The sequence below is a fragment of the Schistocerca serialis genome, chromosome 8, assembly GCF_023864345.2.
Source record: "Schistocerca serialis cubense isolate TAMUIC-IGC-003099 chromosome 8, iqSchSeri2.2, whole genome shotgun sequence".
NCBI lineage: Eukaryota > Metazoa > Arthropoda > Insecta > Orthoptera > Acrididae > Schistocerca > Schistocerca serialis.
Genome location: NC_064645.1, coordinates 562,498,686 through 562,524,515, shown reverse-complemented (window position 1 = coordinate 562,524,515; position 25,830 = coordinate 562,498,686). Strand labels below are relative to the sequence as shown.

Sequence of the window (25,830 nt, the reverse complement as noted above, 5' to 3'; positions counted from 1 at the left end):
TCACTCTGTCCCAACAAAATTTGTAACTCTTTATGGATTCATTCTGGATGTGGAAATGGAAAACAATTACTGTATTTTATTTCACACTTAGTTTGTAGTAAAGTGGTTGCATTCAGTTTAAGTGGAAAAGAGAACCACCACAATGTGAGAACATGCAGCAGAATACAGCTACCACATATCTTTGTCGAACACAATAGACACACTCCAAAGATTCACACGATTTGTGCCTTTTACTCAAGAAAGATTTAAGGACCATTCCTTTTTGTGGAAAAGGTAGCTACAGAAATCAAATACCTGGGTATGTTGATCTGACTTTTTTTCCACAACTGGAGAAACATGCCAATAATTTTTTAACGGGACAGAGCACCCCTACAATGCTACTTGCATGCATGAGCATAAATTGATGGTGAGCTGTCTCAATGATTCAGTCATAATAGAGGTATGGATGTCACATTGGACAGGGCATTCATGCCCATTTGATATCACAGTACATGATTTTTTATTTTGATAGTTTGTGAAAGACTCCCGTCAATGTGCCTCTCCAACTCTGGTTTGGATGTTCGTTGTTCAATGTGCCCTCCACTAAAAGTGCTTTAGTGAAAGGCAAATAAAACCACTGAGCCTAAATTTAATTGTAAGAAGTACCCTGTGGTTATATGCATCATGTAAAAATGAATGGCTCTTCTGAATACTAACACTTGAGTCAAGAGGAATGCTCGATGCAAGTCGTCTGCTTTGGCCAGCTGCATAATATGTTAATGGCTGCTGTCAAGTCACATCTTGCTGTACATGTACACAGCTTTGTTGTCAGTTGGCGAAGCTGACGAATTTCGTCGGTGGAAGAGCTGTTTATGGTGACACTGATTTCTAGCTTAGCCTGAGGTATAGGTTAGACTGGAAGGTTTCAGTTTCATTAAGTTGGTGAAGACAATGAATGTGATACTAATGTTTCCTACGTCGGCAGTCAAAGCTGATAACTTGAATTGAACATTCCTTTATATCTAAAAACTTAGTAGTTGAGTCCTATGCATAATTTAAAATTCTACCTTCATTCAGGTAGAATATATAATCTTTAGAAATCTACGAATCTTATTGAAACACCCTGTACTTTACACATGTGCAACTAGATGAATACAAATTCTTATGGGACTGCAGACGAATAACAATAATGGTTAAAAAATAGCTATCAGGGTCCTTCTGCACAATGTTGTAAACAGTTACTAAGAAAAACAACTCTTAATTTATTTGCCTACTTCTGTACTGATGTTTCAAAAACCTTTTTCTGTATGTATTTTGATACCATCATTGTCAGTGGACATGGCATTGTAATTTTAACAAATAGGAACAAGAATTATTGAACGTGTGATTCCCGTTTTCCTTCAAACTATTACACAAACAACTGGCAAACTAGCAATTTAGTACATATCTCACAGAAAACCAAGCCCTGTGCTGACAACTATACAAATCCATTTGACAAGCAAGCAACTAGGGGGCACAAAATCTGAATTCACACAGGTACCATTGTCAACAGCATAAAAATCAAATGGCTGTGCAACAGTATCAGTTGCAAGATGAAGGAAATTATGTAAAATAGTCACAGTAAATGGCTAAACTGTCTTAAGGAAAGTAATTTTTTTAAAAAAATAAATAAATAAGAAAACCTCAGTATAAAATCTGAAGGTGATAAGATTCAATCTTTAGAAGCAATAGTTGAAACAGGAGAGAGAAAATCAGTTAAAGAATGTGCGTTTTGGTTATTAAAGAAAGAAAAATAATAATAATTTAAAGCAGTCTGGTAGCCAACATATTTAATAATCACTTCCTGACCGAGTGAGGTGGCGCAGTGGTTAGACACTGGACTCGCATTCAGGAGGACGACGGTTCAATCCCGCGTCCGACCATCCTGATTTAGGTTTTCCGTGATTTCCCTAAATCGCTCCAGGCAAATGCCGGGATGGTTCCTATCAAAGGGCACGGCCGGCTTCCTTCCCCATCCTTCCCTAATCCGATGAGACCGATGACCACGCTGTCTGGTCTCCTTCCCCAAACAACCCAACCCGATCCCTGGGCCTCTACCTATAAACCGAAGTAATCACTTCCTGGAAGTAGCAGAAAAGGCTAGTGTGAAGATTTCAAGAGACACAATAAAGAAAAGAGTGCAAGGATAAAAGTCACTAACACATACATATTGTCAAACTCTAATTTCTCCATGCTTTGTCAAAGAAATTACAAACGAACTTGCTCAAATACAAAAAGTGAAACAGTGGTGACAGTATCTTATATAAATTACTAGCATCCCATTCTTCGTGTCTATGCAATGTATTCACTTATATACGCAGCAGATCTACTTCACTATCACGCAGGTTCAAACATGCTATTGCCCGACAGTTTTACAACCAAGGTAGCAAGAGGCTCTCCACAGAAAATATCATTTATTTCAGTTCATGAATTAGAATGTACAAATGTTAAAGGCCAAAAGACTGTCAAACAGTTTATTTCATGACATGCAGTTCACAGTATTCTCCCAGAGAAGCCAGGTATTAAGAAATCGGCAACCTTCCTGGTAAGTTGTATTCAAGCTATCTAACAAAATAAATGTAGAGTGTCACATTAGAAAATACACAGAGACTGCACAATGGAGAACCGTATTCATAACATGGAGAATCCATTACACAAATCGATATTAAGGTAACTCTCTTCTTGTTGTACACACAGTAGAGTAGACGGTCTGCCACTGTGAATCAAAGGACCCGAAACAATTCACTTTACTGGAATATTAGCATCCATAAACAAAATTTTGTCGGTCGAGAACGATTTTCATGGCAAAAAAAATCTGTACTGCACAACGCTTGACAATGATGTTAGAAATAACGCAAGAGAGGGAACGCACTCAATAAAACAGAATATTCTACATCCTTAAGTATTTACCTGACATAAAATTCAACTTAAAGTCACATGTGTTGACTGACAACTCGATTATGGTTGATTTCTCACTTTGTGTGTGTGATTCCACACCACTGCAAGACAAAACAACGAACTAACAACTATAAAAACTGAAACAACAGCTTTACGGCAGTAATGACTTACTACAAAGAACCAAAAAACAGTTAGTACACACCAATACAAAACAAATTGACATGTGGAAACTATTCAAGTGTAGATCAAGATTAGTATTCAATTCCTATATCACTTAAAAGCTAATATCAACACTTCCCTAGTTGCTTTGAAGGTGAATTGATGGAATTACCTGCAGAGCATCATGGCATTCCGTCAGTCCTGAACAATCTGGTGGTTCACAAGAAAGACATTTGAATCTCTTCTTAGAATCTGTCCGTAGTCTCTTCGACTCAAAATTCCCAAAGTCACCAATAAGCTGATCTGGAGGTTCATTAGGTTCCTCACTATCATTGTCAATGCCTTCTTCTTTTAGGTGACTGATTGTAGGATAATTCTGTTTACCTAGTTCAAATGAACAAAGTATACACAAATCTTGAGTACCATTACGCTCGATTTCGGTTTCGTTCACTTAATGTAAAATGTGCAATTTACTAAAATACCAATAACAGCTACGTCATCATCTTTCTACTTACCAGTGCACAGTGATACCGTCAAAACAAAAAGTAAATATGAAACACCTCTCGCAGCAGCCATGTTGCTTCAGTTGTATCAGCCATATCAACAACAAAACTCTTATATGTAAACAAAACTGCGACTTCTGCACGTCCCCATCGCAGGACCGTCGATTCTACTGCCTCGTTCGCTGTATTAAGAAAGTGAATGCATGCTACATTTTTCCGTACACAAATACATTTCTGATTTTACACTGCTCCAACAACACCACAGTAGACCAAAACACAAACTCCCTGACATTAGCCACCACCTAATGTCTTTGTAAGTCAAAGATGATAGGATTTAAGTTTGTACCAATCGACGTTAAGAACTCGATAATATTCCATCAAGAATCACTCACCATATAGAAAGAAATATAGGCAATATTTACGATTGGTTCTCTGTTTAGTTGAATAATCTATTCGTATCGAAGTAGCAGTTAAAATATTTTATCAACTACATAAATAATCTGTTTATCTTAACTGAAAAGTTCCGCTGATGAGTTCTTTTTTACAAATATATTACTCGGCTTTGGAAAGATTCAAACACACATAACGCGGGTACGCACAGCAATTCAAAGTAAGGTTTTACAGAGTGTTTCTATAGAGTTTGGTTGCGAAACGTCATCTTTAGTGTCTGCTGGAGGTAAATTTTGCTGTGTTGTAGCTATTGAAATTGCAACACCATGAAAGCGTCATGAAACAAACTTCAAATTGGCATGGAGTGTACCATATGCATCAATGCAAATGATTAGTACTTCTGCGCAACTGCACAAAGTAGTTATGTCGTTCAGAAATCGTATCTGAATGTTTGTGAGCAGATTCGTGTTATGTTTCGTGTATGAATGAAAAATATCTACCAGCGCGTGTCGGAATTCGACTGGGGCAGAGTCGTGGCTTATCGAGAGACTGCTGCTTATCTTTGCGCAGTATTGGTCAGAAGAACAGTTTAAAAGCAACGATATGTTTGCGTAAATGTCACCGAACATCTCATCTGCGCAGACAAGCCATTGCGTGTGAAGTGTGAACTGAAGATTTTCGCAGATATGAGTTGTGTGCAAACCTGGCAGTTGGAGTTGGAAGTTTGAGCGAAATTGTTTAAATCTGTGGGTTCAAATCACATCTGCGCAGACAAGTTGAAGAGTGTGGACTGTACCTCGGCATAAATCTGACGCTAAAACATATCTGAGTCAGCTGTTTGGTTAGTCAGGTGTTTCGCGTTTGTGTGTGCATTGTAAATTTCAAAATGACAGATACACGTTGGTCTCCCAGATAGTTCGCTGCCGAACTTTTTCGAACTGTGTAGGAGTCATACTTGTTTGTGGAAAATTAGAAGCAGGGAATGCAGAGATAAGAAGGCAGTTGTTTGTAATACTTTAACAGAGAAATTACGCGAGGTTGATCCTACCACAAATAGGGAAACGGTATGTGACAAGTCAGGTTGACTCAAACCATCCTGCTTTGCATGCACTATTGTTTCATTAATTAAGATCTCCATAAATTTATTGTTAACTTACAGAATGCAGAAGAGCTTCTGTAAAGTTTGGAAGGTAGGAGACGAGATACTGGCAGAAGTAAAGCTGTGAGTACCGGGAGTGAGTCGTGCTTCGGTAGCTCAGATGGTAGAGCACTTGCCCACGAAAGGCAAAGGTCCCGAGTTCGAGTCTCGGTCGGGCACACAGTTTTAATCTGTCAGGAAGTTTCATATCATCGCACACTCCGCTGCAGAGTGAAAATCTCATCTGGAAACATCCCCCAGGCTGTGGCTAAGCCATGTCTCCGCTGCATCCTTTCTTTCAGGAGTGCTAGTTCTGCAAGGTTTGCAGAAGAGCTTCTGTAAAGTTTGGAAGGTAGGAGACGAGATACCGGCAGAAGTAAAGCTGTGAGTACCGGGTGTGAGTCGTGCTTCGGTAGCTCAGATGGTAGAGCACTTGCCTGCGAAAGGCAAAGGTCCCGAGTTCGAGTCTCGGTCGGGCACACAGTTTTAATCTGTCAGGAAGTTTCACATCAGCGAACACTCCGCTGCAGAGTGAAAATCTCATTCTGGAAACATCCCCCAGGCTGTGGCTAAGCCATGTCTCCGCTGTATCCTTTCTTTCAGGAGTGCTAGTTCTGCTAGGTTTGCAGAAGAGCTTCTGTAAAGTTTGGAACGTAGGAGACGAGATACTGGCAGAAGTAAAGATTGAGTACCGGGTGTGAGTCGTGCTTCGGTAGCTCAGATGGTAGAGCACTTGCCCGCGAAAGGCAAAGGTCCTGAGTTCGAGTCTCGGTCGGGCACAAAGTTTTAATCTGTCAGGAAGTTTTTGTTGTTAACTTTCTTTTCAAGATTCTGGTGTTAAAGGCTCTCCATTAAGCATAAAGTAACCCTTTATCAAAATGATAGAAATAAATTCCTCCTACAAAACTTTATTACTTAGAACGTTTAGTTTGCTGTCCTGTATTGCAATGAGCTAATTAGTTTCGTCAGAAATGATGACTATGAAAAGATATTGCGATTATAAAATTTCGTACATCTAGCTATGCAGAAAATCTTATGAACTGATAGGGAAATTCGGAAGGAGAGATCACTTCCAAATTAAAGAGCTATTTTTCGTTTTATCAATAAAGTAGTTACATTACCTCAAACTTGATCAGCTTAAAATATATTGTTAGTTAAACATTTCATGTGGTCCAAATTAAGATTGCCAGTTACAGCCAAACTACTGTAAATTTCTGATATCTGTTGACCTACTTTTGATGGCATGATTTTTCTGAAATTATTGACACCAGTATTAATAAGCAAGGGTCCTGAAGTAAAAATTAATACATTTTCAATAGTTAAATTTTAATTGTCAAAATGGTTCCCTTGGTCATAAACACTGGCTTCCCAACAGCATAAGCATATATTAGAACTGCAAATTTTAATAAATGCTGCTAATGATAAATAATATGCAAACAAAATACAACAAAAAGTTAATAGCCAGTAAAAGCTCAGCTTTCTGGGATACAAAATTTGTAAAGTATTATGATCTAACAAAGTTCAATAATACTCTTAAGCGAGTCTTTATAAGAACAAAGCTCACACAATTTTTAGTCAGCCTGCACTCTCACTCATTCTGTCAGTGTCATTGTATTTGGTCTGCCCTTAGTCTTCATATGGTGTAGCTTCTTTTAGCCCAGCTTGGGAATCATTTGTGTTCCCTCTTTTTTAGTTTAATTCAGGCTGAGAGAACTTGTTTTATAGTTATGAGCAATCAGAATTAAACTGTGTGTGTTTTGCTTCATTGAAATAATATTTGTGATTATTGTGACCATTCCATGACTCTTTCTACTTAACTACACACGAATAAACATATGATCACTTCATCTGTACATTGTGAAATTGTAGTTTTTGAAGAAACAAGAACTGCTATGCTCCACATATGTCCATACTAACTATCTGTGCGAAAAAATTATGAGAGACTGTAAGAGACATCATCATCACCGGTAAGATCTTGAATTGGTAAACTTCCAATTGTGAACTTACAAACAAGATTTTGTTTGTCCATTTTAAAGGAAGATCCCACCTTAGCGTTCTATGATGATGATCTAGAAAAACTGCACAGCTACTGTAGACCTACTCCACAAAAAGTAGGTAAAGAAATTCGATGTGGACTGTTCACAGAAAATAGTTAGCAAGGTAATGAAATCATTTAGATCTGGTGCTGGGGGGATTGCAAGCATACTTTCACTCAGTACTGTCTTATGTCATAATTTAATGAGAGCTGTGAGAGCATAGCAAAAAAAAGAAGAAAAGTAAGAGGTCCTATTTGTTCTTAAGAAGAGTGCAGTCAAAATACTGCATTAAGCTGATGATGGAAGATCTTGGAACAGCACCTTTAGGGATATAGTTATTTTTACACCTCTTTACTTTCTAATATAATATGTGGTGCATAACAAGAGTAATTTAAAAGTGACCTATAGAATTCACTACCACAATACAAGAAGTAAAACTTTATGGATATTGTTGGAATTCTGTGAACAATATATTTCGTGTGTGACGGCACAAAGTGCACTGTGTAAAAATAGACGTCTTTAGCATTGTCCAACACTCTTTGTGTGCGCTAATTATTCTGTTGTGTTCGCTGTAAATTATTTGTTCTTGAATGTGCAATATAGTTATTAGTAAAATGTCCTTTTTTTCTCCTTAATTCTTATTCACCTGCGCAAATTCCAATAGGTTTTGGGCCCAGCACGCTTCCACTGCGCCCCATCTACCACGTCCCATAGGTCGTCTAAACGTAAATACGCTTCTACTGCGAACTTCCAGGTTGCATTTGGAATAAGTATATCAATAAAATATTAGGCAGAAAGTATTGGAAAAGTTCCAATTTACGTGAAGTGCGAGTTATCCTTACAAGACGATCGAAATTTTTTTCCCGCATAATTTTTCGGTGTTCTTTACGGCAATAAAAAGCAAGTTACCATTAAGAATGAGTGTGGCACAAATTCCACAGATTGAAAGACTTATAGGTCGCGAAAACTATGCAACCTGGAAGTTCGCAGTAGAAGTGTATTTACGTTTAGACGACCTATGGGACGTGGTAGATGGGATAATGAAATCCACAGATCAGAATTATTCAGGTAAGGATAGGAAAGCAAAATCAAAATTGATATTACTGATTGATTTGGTGAATTATGTTCACGTTGAAAAATCTGCTACAGCGAAAGAAGTCTGGGACAATTTACGAAGTGCATTCGAGGATGGTGGTCTTCCGAGAAAAGTAGGATTATTATGCGAGTTAATTACCACTCGTCTGGACAAATGTAAGAGTGTAGACGAATACGTTAACAAAATAATAACCACGTCGAACCGACTGAGAACCATCAGATTCGATATCGCTGACGAATGGATAGGAACATTGCTGTTGGCAGGACTGCCCGAAAGGTATGCACCTATGATTATGGGACCTGAAAGTTCGGGTATACCAATCACAGGGGACAGTGTTAAGGTGAAAATCCTGCAGGACGTAAAGAGTGCTCCAAGCTGTTGTACATTGGAGAAGGAAGGTGCGTCTGCTCTCTACTCAAAAAACAAAAAGGAGAAACCGGTGAGGTGCTATAAATGTCAGAAGATGGGACATATTGCGTCTCAGTGCAAAGAAAAAGTAAGCCCAAGATCAGACACTCAGCAAAAGAGGTATGTTAGTGATAGCCCAGAGAGAAGGACCAATAACAAAGGTAAGGCGCTCTCATGTTTTTATTCTTTTGGTGGGATGAGTAATCGTGATATGGAATGGATTTTAGACTCAGGTGCATCTGTGCATATTGTTAAAGATAAATCACTTCTTTATGACATCATAGATAAGACTCATATGGGAATATCTACTGTTGATGGCAACAAACTCCAGTGTCACCTGGCTGGGAAATTAGATCTACATGTAAGTGTAAATGGTGAATCAGATATGATTACAGCACACAATGTTCATTATGTGAAAAACGTGGCAACTAACCTGCTGTCTGTAGGGGAAATTGTCAAGAAAGGAAATACAGCCACTTTTGACATGCAGGGTGCAAGAGTAATCAGTGAAAGTGGTGAAGTTATAGCTACAGCAAGTAACGAAAGGGGTATTTTTAAGTTGGATACCATTAACAGTAAGCATAAAAATGTTAGTGATTCAGTATATTCAGCAGAAGGTTTTTTATGGCACCGGAGGCTTGGACATGTAAATAGAAAGAGTATGTCTATAATAAAGGATATGGTAAAGGGAATACAGAATTTTAGTGTGTCCAAGGATCCTTGTGAGACATGTATAAAGGGAAAACAAGCAAGGTTACCCTTCAAGACTAGTAAGAGTAAATCCAGAGAAGTCTTACAGTTAATCCACACAGATGTATGTGGCCCGATGGAGTGTGAATCCATAGGTGGGAGTAATTATTTTCTTACGTTTATTGATGATTACTCACGATATACTCATGTTTATATTCTTAGTTCTAAAGACCAAGTGAGAGATATCTATGAGGAATATTGCAATATGGTTGAAAGGTGGACAGGAAAGAAGATCAAGATCATCAGGTCTGATAATGGGAGAGAATATATTAACCAGAAATTGAAGAAACTTCTGGCAGAAAAGGGAAGCAGGCATCAAACTACCATAAGGTACAGCCCATCTCAAAATGGGGTTGCTGAGAGGGCTAATAGGACCATTGTTGAGAAAGCAAGGAGCATGATGACTGACGCTGAATTATTCAAAGATTTTTGGGCAGAGGCAGTGTCAACAGCTGTATATTTGAACAATAGCTCACCTACAAAAGCATTAAAGAATAGAACCCCTTATGAGATATGGATAAGAAAGAAACCTGATCTAAGCAATATAAGGGTTTTTGGGTGTGATGCAATGGCACATATTCCAAAACAGCTAAGAGGAAAATGGGATCCGAAAGCTAAAAAGTATATTTTTGTAGGCTATTGTGAAAATTCGAAGGGCTACCGATTAATGGATCCATTGACTAAAAATTTTGTCACAAGTAGAGATGTAATATTCTTTGAAAATAGAAAGGACTCAAAAGAGAGCACAACCACTAAGTCAATTGCACCTAGTTCAGAAGGTGAAACCTTGTGTTAGGAAATAGAAAGTGAAGAAGAGGAAGACGACAGCCAACGACAAATGGATACCATTTATGATGACAATGAGTTAGAGGATGAAAAAAATGAAGAAAACAATGTAAGGCGTTCTTCTCGTGTACCAAAACCGAAGGAATATCCGGATTTTGAGATGTATACAGCACAGTCTTTTAGTGATGAGCCAAGAACAGCAGAAGAAGCAATGAGTGGCCCAAACTCTCAAGAATGGAAAGAAGCGATGAAGAGAGAATTAGAATCTTTATATCAGATCAAAACCTTTGAATGGGTTGGACATGTAAATAGAAAGAGTATGTCTATAATAAAGGATATGGTAAAGGGAATACAGAATTTTAGTGTGTCCAAGGATCCTTGTGAGACATGTATAAAGGGAAAACAAGCAAGGTTACCCTTCAAGACTAGTAAGAGTAAATCCAGAGAAGTCTTACAGTTAATCCACACAGATGTATGTGGCCCGATGGAGTGTGAATCCATAGGTGGGAGTAATTATTTTCTTACGTTTATTGATGATTACTCACGATATACTCATGTTTATATTCTTAGTTCTAAAGACCAAGTGAGAGATATCTATGAGGAATATTGCAATATGGTTGAAAGGTGGACAGGAAAGAAGATCAAGATCATCAGGTCTGATAATGGGAGAGAATATATTAACCAGAAATTGAAGAAACTTCTGGCAGAAAAGGGAAGCAGGCATCAAACTACCATAAGGTACAGCCCATCTCAAAATGGGGTTGCTGAGAGGGCTAATAGGACCATTGTTGAGAAAGCAAGGAGCATGATGACTGACGCTGAATTATTCAAAGATTTTTGGGCAGAGGCAGTGTCAACAGCTGTATATTTGAACAATAGCTCACCTACAAAAGCATTAAAGAATAGAACCCCTTATGAGATATGGATAAGAAAGAAACCTGATCTAAGCAATATAAGGGTTTTTGGGTGTGATGCAATGGCACATATTCCAAAACAGCTAAGAGGAAAATGGGATCCGAAAGCTAAAAAGTATATTTTTGTAGGCTATTGTGAAAATTCGAAGGGCTACCGATTAATGGATCCATTGACTAAAAATTTTGTCACAAGTAGAGATGTAATATTCTTTGAAAATAGAAAGGACTCAAAAGAGAGCACAACCACTAAGTCAATTGCACCTAGTTCAGAAGGTGAAACCTTGTGTGAGGAAATAGAAAGTGAAGAAGAGGAAGACGACAGCCAACGACAAATGGATACCATTTATGATGACAATGAGTTAGAGGATGAAAAAAATGAAGAAAACAATGTAAGGCGTTCTTCTCGTGTACCAAAACCGAAGGAATATCCGGATTTTGAGATGTATACAGCACAGTCTTTTAGTGATGAGCCAAGAACAGCAGAAGAAGCAATGAGTGGCCCAAACTCTCAAGAATGGAAAGAAGCGATGAAGAGAGAATTAGAATCTTTATATCAGATCAAAACCTTTGAATGGGTTGGACATGTAAATAGAAAGAGTATGTCTATAATAAAGGATATGGTAAAGGGAATACAGAATTTTAGTGTGTCCAAGGATCCTTGTGAGACATGTATAAAGGGAAAACAAGCAAGGTTACCCTTCAAGACTAGTAAGAGTAAATCCACAGAAGTCTTACAGTTAATCCACACAGATGTATGTGGCCCGATGGAGTGTGAATCCATAGGTGGGAGTAATTATTTTCTTACGTTTATTGATGATTACTCACGATATACTCATGTTTATATTCTTAGTTCTAAAGACCAAGTGAGAGATATCTATGAGGAATATTGCAATATGGTTGAAAGGTGGACAGGAAAGAAGATCAAGATCATCAGGTCTGAAAATGGGAGAGAATATATTAACCAGAAATTGAAGAAACTTCTGGCAGAAAAGGGAAGCAGGCATCAAACTACCATAAGGTACAGCCCATCTCAAAATGGGGTTGCTGAGAGGGCTAATAGGACCATTGTTGAGAAAGCAAGGAGCATGATGACTGACACTGAATTATTCAAAGATTTTTGGGCAGAGGCAGTGTCAACAGCTGTATATTTGAACAATAGCTCACCTACAAAAGCATTAAAGAATAGAACCCCTTATGAGATATGGATAAGAAAGAAACCTGATCTAAGCAATATAAGGGTTTTTGGGTGTGATGCAATGGCACATATTCCAAAACAGCTAAGAGGAAAATGGGATCCGAAAGCTAAAAAGTATATTTTTGTAGGCTATTGTGAAAATTCGAAGGGCTACCGATTAATGGATCCATTGACTAAAAATTTTGTCACAAGTAGAGATGTAATATTCTTTGAAAATAGAAAGGACTCAAAAGAGAGCACAACCACTAAGTCAATTGCACCTAGTTCAGAAGGTGAAACCTTGTGTGAGGAAATAGAAAGTGAAGAAGAGGAAGACGACAGCCAACGACAAATGGATACCATTTATGATGACAATGAGTTAGAGGATGAAAAAAATGAAGAAAACAATGTAAGGCGTTCTTCTCGTGTACCAAAACCGAAGGAATATCCGGATTTTGAGATGTATACAGCACAGTCTTTTAATGATGAGCCAAGAACAGCAGAAGAAGCAATGAGTGGCCCAAACTCTCAAGAATGGAAAGAAGCGATGAAGAGAGAATTAGAATCTTTATATCAGATCAAAACCTTTGAATGGGTAGATATGCCAGGAGATAAGAAACCACTGCAGGCAAGATGGGTATTCAATTTGAAGAACCCTGAAAGCTCATCACCAAAATACAAATCAAGACTTGTGGTAAAAGGATATTCACAAAAACAAGGGGTAGATTACGAAGAAACTTTTTCACCTATAGTCAAGTATGCATCATTGAGATATCTTTTAGCCTTGGCAGTAAAACGAAATTTAATAATTCATCATATGGATGTTAAAACGGCATATTTAAATGGGAAATTGGAGGAGGAGATATATGTCATTCCACCAAGGGAAGCCATAGAAACCAGATCAGAAAGTAAAAAGATTTTGCGTTTGAGAAAAAGTATTTATGGACTTAAACAAAGTGGACGTTGCTGGAATCGATGTCTACATGAAACTCTAATAAATATGAATATGAAGCAATCCAAGGCAGATCCCAGCATTTACTATAAAGGGAGAAAAGAAGAAATAATAATAATGGCGATAGGGGTGGACGATTTCTTTATCCTGACTGAAAGTGAAGGCCAAATGAGAATTTTCAAGAAACAGCTGCAAACCAAGTTTAAGGTGCATGATTTGGGAGAAGTCAAACGTTATTTAGGTATGCAGATTACTAAGGATGAAGAAAGACAAGAATTGAGCATAAGTCAATCATCATACACGGAAAAAATATTAAAGAAATTTGGCATGAGTGATTGCAAACCCATAAGTACTGCAATGGAAGTAGGAGTGAAGTTAAGTGTAAATGAGACTGATGTGGAATGTGACAAGAATGTTCCTTATTTAGAAGCAGTAGGGAGTCTGTTATATTTGTCTCAAACGTCACGACCCGACATTGCTTTTGCCACCAATGCAGTGAGCAGATATTGCAGAGCCCCAAAGGAAAAGCACTGGAAAGCTGTAAGGAGGATATTCCAATACCTAAGAGGAACCTCAAACTATGAGTTAAAATACCATGGATATGGTAACACAAAACTAGAGGGATATAGTGATGTGGACTGGGAGAGTGAATTGGGAGACAGATACTCCACCACTGGCTGCTGTTTTAAATTAATGGGGGCCCTCACATCATGGTCCTGTCAAAAGCAAAAAACTATTGCATTGAGCAACGTAGAGGCCGAGTATATGGCACTATCTTACACCACACAGGAAGCATTATGGCTATGAACATTAATAAGTGAAATAGAACCCAATTTAATAGAGGAACCTACAACCATCTTCTGTGACAATAAGGGAGCCATAAACCTAGCTAAAAATGATGTTACTAGTGCTAGGACAAAGCATATTGATATATGGCACCATTTCATTCGGGACCACATAGAGCGACAGAATATTGCCGTGGACTATCTGTGCACAGAAGACATGTTAGCTGACCTTCTGACCAAAGCCTTGGAAAGGGAGAAGTTTGAGAAGATTGTGGGACTATTTGGTTTATCTTGTGGAAGCAACACACAAAATATAAGTTCAAGGAGGGGTGTTGGAATTCTGTGAACAATATATTTCGTGTGTGACGGCGCAAAGTGCACTGTGTAAAATAGACCTCTTTGGCATTGTCTAACACTCTTTCAGTGCGCTAATTATTCTGTTGTGTTCGCTGTAAATTATTTGTTCTTGAATGTGCAAATATATTTATTAGTAAAATGTCCTTTTTTTCTCCTTAATACTTATTCAGCTGCGCAAATTCCAATAGATATAAAGAATGGAACTTTGTATTTGGGTGTGAACATTGCTGGTAGACATCGGGTGGGGAACTGGAAACCTTGACTTAGAAACAAACAGAACTCATTGGCTATGAATATACCTCCTAACAATATACTATGCATCAAATACATTTAAAATTGTAAAAATACCATCTCTAACTTGCCAGAAATGAGGACAGAGTAAACAGCTTTGCATGTGAAGGGTATGATTTCACTCACTGCTTGTTTCGAAATTGCAGCAGAAAAATTCCAGGTTCTTGTAGCTCCTATTATCATGAATCTTAATGTCACCATCAGTCCCAAGTGTGACGAAATTGCTCTCTTCACATAAGTTTTGCATGGTATGAGTTATGATTATCAAAAGATAATTATACTTTTTTAAAGCCATCCTCAAATTATTACACCAGTCGTCGAGTTCGCCCTACAAGTTGTGAAGTAAATTTATGGGCAAACACACCTTCGCTTAAGCAGCCACTGTGTACACAATTATGATCTGTCTTTCTGTTTCTCACATTTTATTTGCATTTTTTCCATAATAGAATTTCCCCCAAATCTGAATAAGAATTTCCTCCATATCTGCACAAATGAAATAAACATTGGGGTTACTGAAGTGTAGGAAATTTCTTTTCTACAGCAAAAGATACTGGGGGAGCGGTAGGTTGAGACTTGTGCTGTATAAACATCGTACATTTGCAGTAATCTATTGCATGCACAACATATGTGGCGATATCCGTGCAGACAAATCTTTGTGTGTCGATGGACATTTTAAGTTAGTTAGTTTTATGTTCCATGGGCCATTTGTAACTGCGTAGAATGAGTCATGTTACATTTGAAGCTTACAGTGACATGCAAACAGGACTAATGCCGACTTTTTGCAAGGGTTTAAAAAATATGAATGTGAATAATTTTCACCTGCCATTTTTTTTACATATTACATAAATATAAATTCATCTATATAATAGAAGGAGTTGTCAAGAAGAAAGGTTTTCAGTTTGTTTTCGAATTTAACTTTTCTGTCTGTCAGACATTTTGCATCTTTGGATAAATGATCAAAAATGTCGGTGGCAGCATTGTGTACCTATTTTGTAAAGACAGTTTTGATGTGGAATAAAGAATCATTTTTCTTCTTTTATATCATTCTTCCTTTTGAACTGCAGTGAGGTATTTTCAACAAAGTTCACGAAGGAATAAATATACTTTGAAGCTGTAGTCTAACTCCTTAAAAAGATATTTATGAGATGATCGTGGATGGCGCTGCATGTTGTTCTTACAGCACGTTTGTGATCAAGAATAATTTATTTATTTTTTCCTTCTTATAGGTTAGTTATCCTTGAACATTATTCCAATTGACAACATAGAACAAATGATCAAAATATGTTATCTTTCCCCAAGATCTACAGTGATTCAAAGTACAAATGTAACTAAATTAAGTTGTTTCAGGAGTTTAAAAAGCAAATACCGAAATCCTTTGACATAAGCGACTTTGACAGTGGGAACATTGTAATGGCCTGGCGTCTGGAAACCAGCATCTCGCTAACGGCGACGACATTGTCAATTACGATTGCAGTGGGCACGAAATCATCGAGACTGGGCAGTGGGTTAATGGAAATATGAGCCTGGTCGGATGACTCACGTTTCTTGTTACATCAGGCTAATGGTGATGTCTGGATACACCCTCTTAGTTAGTTAGTTAGTTGGTTGCGGGTTCCAAGTGGAAATCTGCTTGAAACATGCTCCGCAACCACGTACACAGCAAACAAATTCGTTACATGGTGAGTTGACATCATATCGAGTGACTGGAGATGATGAAACCATTACCACACAATCCTTGCGGGATGTGTCACCTACAGTCTGAATGGCATTAAAGGATTGTTTTACCATTTTTACTTAGATACCTCCACGACTTTACAGATGATGATAGATTTGGACTGTGGGTGTGTCTCTAGATGACATTCTACTTTAACATTGACTACTTCTCTTGAACACAATTTCTGTTATTGGGCTCGGAATTCCTACAGTTTAGAGTTTATTAAGGGTTTCAAGGAGTTGCTGTACTCGAAGTAGTCTAACCAGAAGAGTCTTGATCAGTTGGCAGATGTCTGTAAGATTGAGAACACCCTTTGCTACATGGAGAGTTAGAATGTCCAACACGATTTTGAATATGTTGTGTCTCATTATAAACCAGTACAGAGCTCATTGGATAGTTTCAGTGAGATGTTTTGGGACCGGAAGACTCTGCACAAGGTGATATAGGATTACTCCTATTTGATTTTGCGTTGATAACCCTGTACTCGCCTGACCTGAAGTCTTGTAACCTATCTTTTGTAACCTATCTCCCCTATTAACGACTCTAACATTTCATACTCCCACTCATAGAACACCAATTGTGTTTTTGCTGTTGGCATCATCCTCCACAGTTGTCCCCACCGAAAGGTCCAAATAGGCCACTATTTTACCTTCAAAATATTTTACCCAAGATGGTGCCATCAACGTTAGTCATACAGTAGGTTCAGAAATCATGGAACAATTACTCAGTAGAATCAGTGATACCTCAGCACAATGCATGATGGTTGTGCTGACAGAAAAACATTAGACACAAAATCCAGACTGGTCGTTCTCGACATCAAGTTTAGAGGTATACTACGAAAATGGTCTTTGTATTTATTTTGGATGACCGTTAAGTTTTACAACAAAGGACATGATCTTTCTTAAAGTTTATTTGCTTTATTTTGCTTACTTCTTTTCGTTGCGGCGTAACCAAGCAAGATCTGTGGCTACCATACGACACAGCGCAGTCTCCATCATCTTAATTCACTATAAATGTCCATAACATGCCCTATGTCTCAGCATCCAAGTTATTCATTCTCTTTACTTTCATCGACACTTCACGTTATTAGAAAGTCTGCAACAGCGATACTCGGGCTGCAGTCAGATCGACAATCAAGCCTGTGGCACGTTGTTGGGATTTTCGCTGGGCACAGCAGAGCAGTGGATTGAGTGGATTGTGTGCAGCTGCGGAGTACGTTACGTGTTCCTGAGTGAGAAATGCTGGATGATGCCCCTATAAACAGTCCATTGGCAGACGTAGTTCAAGTAAGGAAAACGTTGGTTCTTCCTTTGAGTGTCGGCGAAATAGTTCGTTCACAGGTAGCAAAGTAAACACCAAACGATCGCCCTTGTCTATGTCCAAATCTTTACTTTCACGAACACATCATGGTAGGCACACAGACTCGCAAAATGGTTTCCTACAAAACTTTCTGGCAGATGAAAACCGTGGGCCGAACCGAGAACCCAACTGGGGAGCTTTGCCTTTCACGGGCACGTGCTCTACCGACTGAGCTACCCAAGCACGACTGACGACCCCTCCTCACAGCTTCAGTTTTGCCGCTACATCATCTCCCATCTTCCAAAACTCACAGAAGCTCTCCTGCGAAACTTGCAAAACTAACATTTCTGGAAGCCACAGCTTGGGGGATGTTTCCAGAATGAAATTTTCACTCTGCAGCGAAATGTGCACTGATATGCAATCTCCTAGCAGATTAAAAGCGTGTGTTGGACTGAGACTCGAACTCGGGACCTATGTCTTTCGCGGGCAAGGGCTCTATCGACTGAGTTATCCAAGCACAACTCACGAACCATCCTCACAGCTTTTCATTCTGTTTTCCTCTAGTTTTCACTTTAGTTCCCATATAATGCTTCAGCTTTGTAGCTTGTCACAGTTTCTTACGTGGCACCCTAACAGTTCACATTTTTGTGCCCTCAGATTCAGGCAAGAAAAAAAAATTATTTTGCATGTTCTACTTAGAAACAGTAACGGTTTTCGTTTACATTTGTGAGCATATCCTTGTTATTTACAAAAGCATTTAATATGTATCTCATTACATTAAGTAAAGGGAAGTAAATAACAAGCTGGTCTGGTTTTCTGAATACTCATTACGATACCGGTGCTACACTATCTCAAACCCTATATCACGCATGAAACATCTGCACATGACAGACCAAGAAAAGCCGAAAACGTGCTTAAGTCACACGTGAGCTAAGTCAAAGCAAAGGAAGCTCAAACATGGAGCATCACTGAACAATGTACATACAATTAACTTAATCAAAACTTCCGTCCACTAGATACTACTAATTTCTTGTTCTACATAAAGCTATCAGAATAATATCTTAAATATGCTTTGAAACTTGTTGCATGAATTATCATAAGAACGAAATACATACATTTAAAATACTGCTTCAATGTAATACGTTTGCATAAAGAAAATTTCTTCGGCGCTCCCCGTAAAAGTCAAATATATTCATGCATGTACAGCATGTTAGTCGACATTACGCTGCATAGAGAAACTTATAATCTGCTATATAAAATTAAATTCAAACTACTCTTCAACTTAAAATCGTGATAGTTACTAATGACAGTATAGTTCATGTCTCTTTTAGTTGGTCATAGAGCGCAATAGTCTACATCTACATGTACATCATACTCCACAAGCCACCTAATGGTGTGCGGCGGAGTGTACTTTCGGTACCACCATCTGATCCCTCCAACCCTGTTCCACTCGCGAATAGTGCGTGGGAAGAATGATTGTCGGTAAGCCTCTGTATTGGCTCTAATTTCTCGAATTTTCTCCTTTTGATCAATACGCGAGATGTATGTGGGGGGGGGGGGGGGGGAAGTAATACGTTGTCCGACTCCTCCTGGAAAATGCTGTCCCGAAATTTCAATAGTAAATCTCTCTGTGATGAACAGTGCCTCTCTTGTAACGTCTGCCAAGTGGAGTTTGTTTAGCATCTCTATAACGCTCTCTCGCCAGCTAAACGATCCTGTCACGAAACACGCCGCTCTTCGTTGGATCTTTGCTATCTCCTCTATCAGTCCTACCTGATAGCGATCCCAGATAGATGAACAATACTCAAGAATCGGACGAACAAGCGCCTTATAAGCCACTTCTTTCGTGGATGAGTTACATTTCCTTAAGATTCATCCGATGAATCTGAGTCTGGTGTCTGCTTTTACCACTATCTGTTTTATCTGGTCATTCCACTTAAGGTCGCTCTGGATGGTTACGCCTAGATATTTTACGGCAAATGCTATTCCCAGATGTTTGTCATCAATAGTGTAGCTGTACTGTAGTGGATTTCTTTTCCTGTGTATGCGCAGTATGTTACATTTATTTACGTTCAGGTTCAGCTGCCAGAGTCTGCACCACTCATCCATTCTCTGCAGGTGGTTCTGCAAATTATTACTAGCTTCTGGCGTTGCTACTTTGGTATAAACAACTGCATCATCTGCGAATAGCCTTAAAGAGCATCCGACGCTTCTACTAAGTCATTCATATATACTGTAAACAGCAATGGTCCCATCACACATCCCTGTTATACTTCGGATATTACCTTTACATCCGTTGATTTAGTTTAGTTAAGAGTGACGTCTTGAGTTCTATCTGCAAGAAATTCATGAATCCAATCGCAGGTCTGCTCCGATACCCCCTAAGCTCGTATTTTTTTCATTAAACGGCAATGCGGGACAGTGTCAAATGCCTTACTGAAATCAAGAACCACAGCATCAACCTGACCGCCGCTGTCCACTGCGCTGTGGATCTCATGGAGGAACAGAGCGAGCTGAGTTTCGCGGGATGTCTGTTAGCGGAATCCGAGTTGATTTTTATAGAGGAGATGTTCATTTTCCAACAACGTCATAATTCTTGCGCATAAAACATTTTCTATAATTCTACAACATATTGACGTCAGCGGTATAGGTCTATAATTGTGTGGATCTATCTTATGGCCTTTCTTAAAAATGGGAATGACTTGCGCTTTTTTCCAGTCGTTGGTGCCTTCCGTTGCTCAAGCGCTCTACGATATATTACTGCTAGAAGAGGAGCAAGACCTTTTGCATAATCTTTTTAGAATCTTATAAGTAATTCATCTGGTCCTGAAGCCTTCCTATTACTAAGCGTTTGTAGTTGCTTTTCAGTTCCGCAATCAGTTATCTCAATATCTGCCATTTCGACGTTCGCATAACGGTTGAAGGAGGGACAGTGTTACCACCTTCCGCTGTGAAACAACTTCGGAAGACCTAATTCAGTATTTCGGCCTTTTCTCTGTTATCTTCCGTTTCGGTGCCAGTGTGGTCACTGAGAGAATGAACAGAAGATTTTGATCCACTTACTGATTTTATAGGCGACTAGAATCTCTTAGTGTTTTTACTCAGATCGGTTGACAACGTCTTACTTTCAAAATCATTGAACGCTTCACTCATTGCTCTCCATACGCTCATTTTCGCATCGTTCACCTTTTGTTTGTCAGCTAGGTCTTTACTTCTCTTGAATCTGAGTTGAAGTGCCCTTTGTTTACGTAGCGCTTTTCCAACATGGCTATTAAACCATGGCGGGTCTTTCCCATCCCTTAAAACCTTACTCAGAACATACTTGTCTAGGGCATACTGAACGATCCCTTTGATTTTTTTTTCCATTTGTTCTCCACGTCTTCGCCCTCATCACCGAATATTTGATGCTGACTGCTGAGATATTCTGAAATTTGTATCCTGTCACCATTGCTGAGCAAATATATCTTCCTACCTTACTTAACATTCCTTGTAGGACCCGTCGTCATAGATGCTGTCACAGCCATGTGATCACTGATATCTACTTCTACGTTAAAGGATTCGATAAGTTCCAGTCTGCTTGTTGCCAGGACGTCTAAGACGTTACACTCACAGGTTGGTTCTCCAACTATTTGCTCAAGATAATCTTCGGACAAGACATCCACAACAACACCACACGATTCCCTGTCTCTGGCGCCAGTTTTGATGGTATAACACTCCCAATCTATACCTGGCAAGTTGAAGTCACCCCTTACTACAACGGCATGATCAGGAAAATTACTAACGATATTCTGCAAGTTCTGTCTGTAACGCTCTACAACTACAAATCCTGACACAGGTGGTCTATAAAATCATCCGATCACCATTTTTGACCGTTCTTTGATATTCAATTTCACACAAGTGAATTCACATTCGGAAGCCGTGATAACCTCGCTAGGTTTTATCGAATTTTTTACTGCAATAAACATTCCGCCACCATTGGCGACTAACCTATCCTTAGGATAAAAATTCCAGTCTGAACTTAGAATTTCGTTGTCATTGACGTCTGGCTTCAGCCAGCTTTCTGTTCCCAATGCTATCTGTGCATTATAACCTTCAGTAAGCGATATTAATCCTGAGATCTTTCCTTGGATGCTTCTGTAGTTTACTAAAATCATACTAATCTTTTCTATCTCTGATCTGTGAGGACCAACATTCTCTGAGGTCGCTGTGACTGATTTAACAGGCAAATCGTCTTTGCTCCCAAGGGAGGAGTCTTCTAACCTAAAAAAAAGCCCCATGTGCACGCCACACGGGTTCCGCTACCCTAGAAGCCGCTTCCTGCGTGTATTGCACGCCTGACCTATTAAGGGGAACCCTACAGTTCTGCACCCGACAGCGGAGGTCATCCGATACCGTCGCAGAGCCGTCTGAGCCTCTAGTTTACACCTTCCACTGCTCCAAACCAGAGGATTGCGATTTACCATGGGTATGATGCTACAAATAGACAGCTTAGCCTGCACCCCGCGTGACTTGCTAGTTGCCTTCACCAAAATCAGCCAGCCGCCGAAAGGAGGCGAGGATGGCCTCAGAACCCAAGCGGCAGGCGGACATGTGCCATTACATGCAGCCGGCTGCACCCAGTGCGCTCGATAGCCGCCGGCAGGCCTCCTCCACATCAAGGATGAGGCCTCCCGGCAAACAAACCAAATGCACACTGGAATTCTTTCCTGACTTTCCTGCTATCTCCCTGAGGGGTTCTGTCACCCGCCTAACATTGGAGCTCCCAATGACTACCATACCCACCCTCTTTACTTGTCCGGACTGGGCAGGAAAATCGAGCGCTGGCCCAACAGGAGAGGCGTCCTGGGTTGACTCAGAGTTATTATCAACACTGGGTAGCACCTCGTACTTGTTGCTAAGACGTAGCACGGCCTGCTCCCTCTTTCCCCTTCCGCCCAGTGACACGCGAACCCACCACTGTCTGCCACCCAATCTGGAGTGAGGAGGGACCGGTCAGATGTTGCGTATCGGAAGCCGCAGCGACGTCCGAGACACCAGGGGATTCCAGTGGCACCAAAGGTGTCGTAGGTCTCGTCAATGGCGCCCCGACGTCACCGCAACTTCGGCCATTAACTAGAAGCTCGTCGACGGTAGCCAATGCAGCTTCCAGCTGTTGACGGACAGCAGCCAACTCTCCTTGTGTCCACTCACAACAAGCACAGTCCCTAGCCATATCGTACTGTGTATAAAGTGGATGTAAGGTCTCAAATGGCGCTACTGTGTTTGAAAATATACAAAAGGAGAATAAAGTAACAGATAAAATGACTTTTATCTTAATAATACGAATATTTATACAGGGTGATTCAAAAATGCATGTAAATATTTCAAGGGTGTATTTGTGAGGTAAATATAAGACAAAAATGTTCTATACAATTTTTTCCATACTTGGCTTATTACAGAGTTATGAACAAAACAGGATAATACATTCAATACAACGTAAGGTATTTAATTCCCAGAGTTCACAGTTTAATTACAGTGCATTTGGACTAACAACGCAAACTGATAAATAAACGTGACGTAACAAACTGAAACAATTCCTCGCGAACACTGTATTAATTTAGGTCCTGTTGATTGAACTACAGCAATGCACAATAACTAAGGAAAATTGAAGCATTTTACAGACTGTACTGTACTGTACTGTATTTGCACAAATCTTAATGCAATGCATGTTCAAAATGCTGTCCCTGAACTTGCAGACAGACCCGTGCTCGTCGCATCAATGATCTCTGCACATTACACAGTCCGTTCAACTCTCCACGAATAATTTCACAACCACCTTCAATTCTTTGTTGTAGCACTTCTCTGTTCGGTACTGCAGAAGAATACACCAATGTCTTTAGTCGGCCCCATAAATAAAAGTCTAAAGGGTTCAGGTCAGGTGATCTGGCTGGCCAAGCAATTGGTCCTCCGCGACCTATCCATCGATGTGGATACGCAGAATTGAGGTACGCCCTTACGTTGCGGCTGTAATGGGCGGGAGCACCATCGTGCATAAACCACATGGTGGCTCGTGTTGCAAGAGGGACATCCTGTAACAATCCAGGCAATTCTCCCTCCAAAAATTCGCAGTACGCGTGCCCATTCAGCCTTGGAGGCAGAACATGAGGTCCGAGTAAGTAATTCCCCACAATACCACACCAAATGTTTATGGAGAATTGATGTTGATATCCACGCACAATTCTCGCGCCAGGATTCTCGACAGCCCACTGGTGCATATTATGCGAATTGATTACACCCGCACGAGTAAACATGGCCTCATCTGTGAATAATATCCGCCGAATGAACATTGGATCATTCAAATGACGCTCTTGTAACCACTGGCAGAATTGCTGACGGCGAGGATAGTCTTCAGGTGTCAATTCGTGCACTTTTTTCAGGTGAAATGGATGCAACTGTTGTCTCCGAAGCAGCCGCCATACAGTAGATTGTGGAAGTCGTACAGCTGCACTAATTTGTCTCGTACTGATATATGGATCTTGGTCTACCAGGTCCAAAACATGTTCCTCGACGTTCACTGCATGCTCAAGTGATCGACCTGAATGTGGCCCAGGACGAATGCCATACTCCCGCATACGTCTGTCCACAGATACAAACGTCTGATGACTTGGTAACCGTCTTCCTGGAAACAGCTCACTGTACCTTCGTCTTGCTGCAAGTGCATTTCCATCTGCTGCACCATACACAAGGTGCATATCAGCATACTCACTGTTTGAGTACATCATGTGCACGAAACCTTTAGCCTTCCGACGATGAATGAACGACAGGACGTACTTTTCCGTTACCAACAACATCAGCGCCATCTTCCGTACAGTAGGAGTAAACATCACGTGCAAACAAAAACAAACACTATTCATGCAGTTTCGAATCAACTGTTGGGAGATACGTATGTGAATTACGTACCAGAATATGGCATCCTGCTGCTTGCACTGCCGTCGTTTTGATACGGACATGACTTTCGTATTTAACGATAACTGTGGAATTAAACGTTTATGGAAAAACATTTATAGAACATTTTTGTCTTATATTTACCTCACAAATACACCCTTAAAATATTTACATGCATTTTTGAATCACCCTGTATATGTGTTTGGAGAGAGAGAGAGAGATTGATTTTGATTGAGACTTTACTTTAAGTCGTAACTAGTACCCGAATTTTGGTTGCTGCCTCCTTAAATGATCAGCTTCTGCACCAGTTGGTGACGTATTTGGAGGAAGTTATTGTTCTTTATCACTTAAAGTACGACTTTGTTGGTTACTTGGCCGTATTGCGGATAGCTTTGAACCCAAGTTTTCATAGCTTATCATACCTAAGTAAATAAGATCAAACAGCAATCTGCTTTTCGTGAGAAGCTACCTTCAAACTACACGTCCTGCCACATCAAAATTGGTCAGTGGATTTCAGCATCATACTATTGTACAAAATCATAATCCAGTTACTGTGATTAAGAAATTATGAGAGGTTATTACTTATTGAATGAAAACTATAGAGAATGCATTTCCTTTCCTGTATTTTAGTGAACCTTGTACACCTACAATTCTGTCGATTGATAGCCTGCGACGACAATGAAGTTCACCTCCTTTTCCAAAAACAAGATATTTCTATTCTTCACTTCCAGAAAATTTGTATACATAAATGTTTGGCAACTCTTACACGTACTTTACTCAGTTTTATCCCTACAATAGCAATTTTCATTACATGGAACAATACGTTCTGAGCGACGGCCTAACAACACGTCCTCTTTCCACAAGATACAGATCAACAGTCCTCTTTTTTTTAATAAATCAATTGTCTTTTTTTTAGACTCCATACTCAAAGAGTCACAACTACTATCGTTTAGGGGATTGGCGCTAAAGAGTTTCTTGCTGTCCAACTGCACTTGACTTGGTGTTTACATCCATTACTGAGCTTCTCAGAATAAAACTGGGCACAAATTAGTTAAGAAAAGGGCAGTGAGGCTCACATAACATTACAAACACTAAAAGTTGGTGTGCAGATTTCTCACTTAACTCTGAGACCGGAATCTATTAAACAGGAACAAATTTCTCTACACGGAAAATTTACACTAGGAAACTGCCCTAGACAAGGATATTCGCAAGACTTATGCAACAACAAAAACTAAGAT

The 25,830-nt window shown here is 39.6% G+C and overlaps 1 protein-coding gene across 1 annotated transcript in view; it reads right to left on the bottom strand.

The window, feature by feature from the left end:
* LOC126416134 (activin receptor type-1) overlaps positions 1-3,864 on the bottom strand; it is an 87,616-nt gene extending 83,752 nt beyond the window's left edge. The window contains exons 1-2 of the mRNA XM_050083673.1: positions 3,591-3,864; positions 3,248-3,459 (exon numbers count right to left, since the gene is read on the bottom strand). Coding sequence (XP_049939630.1) covers positions 3,248-3,459; positions 3,591-3,651 — 273 coding nt within the window. The 5' untranslated portion in view covers positions 3,652-3,864. The remainder of the gene's footprint in view (positions 1-3,247; positions 3,460-3,590) is intronic.
* Positions 3,865-25,830: the final 21,966 nt, after the last annotated feature.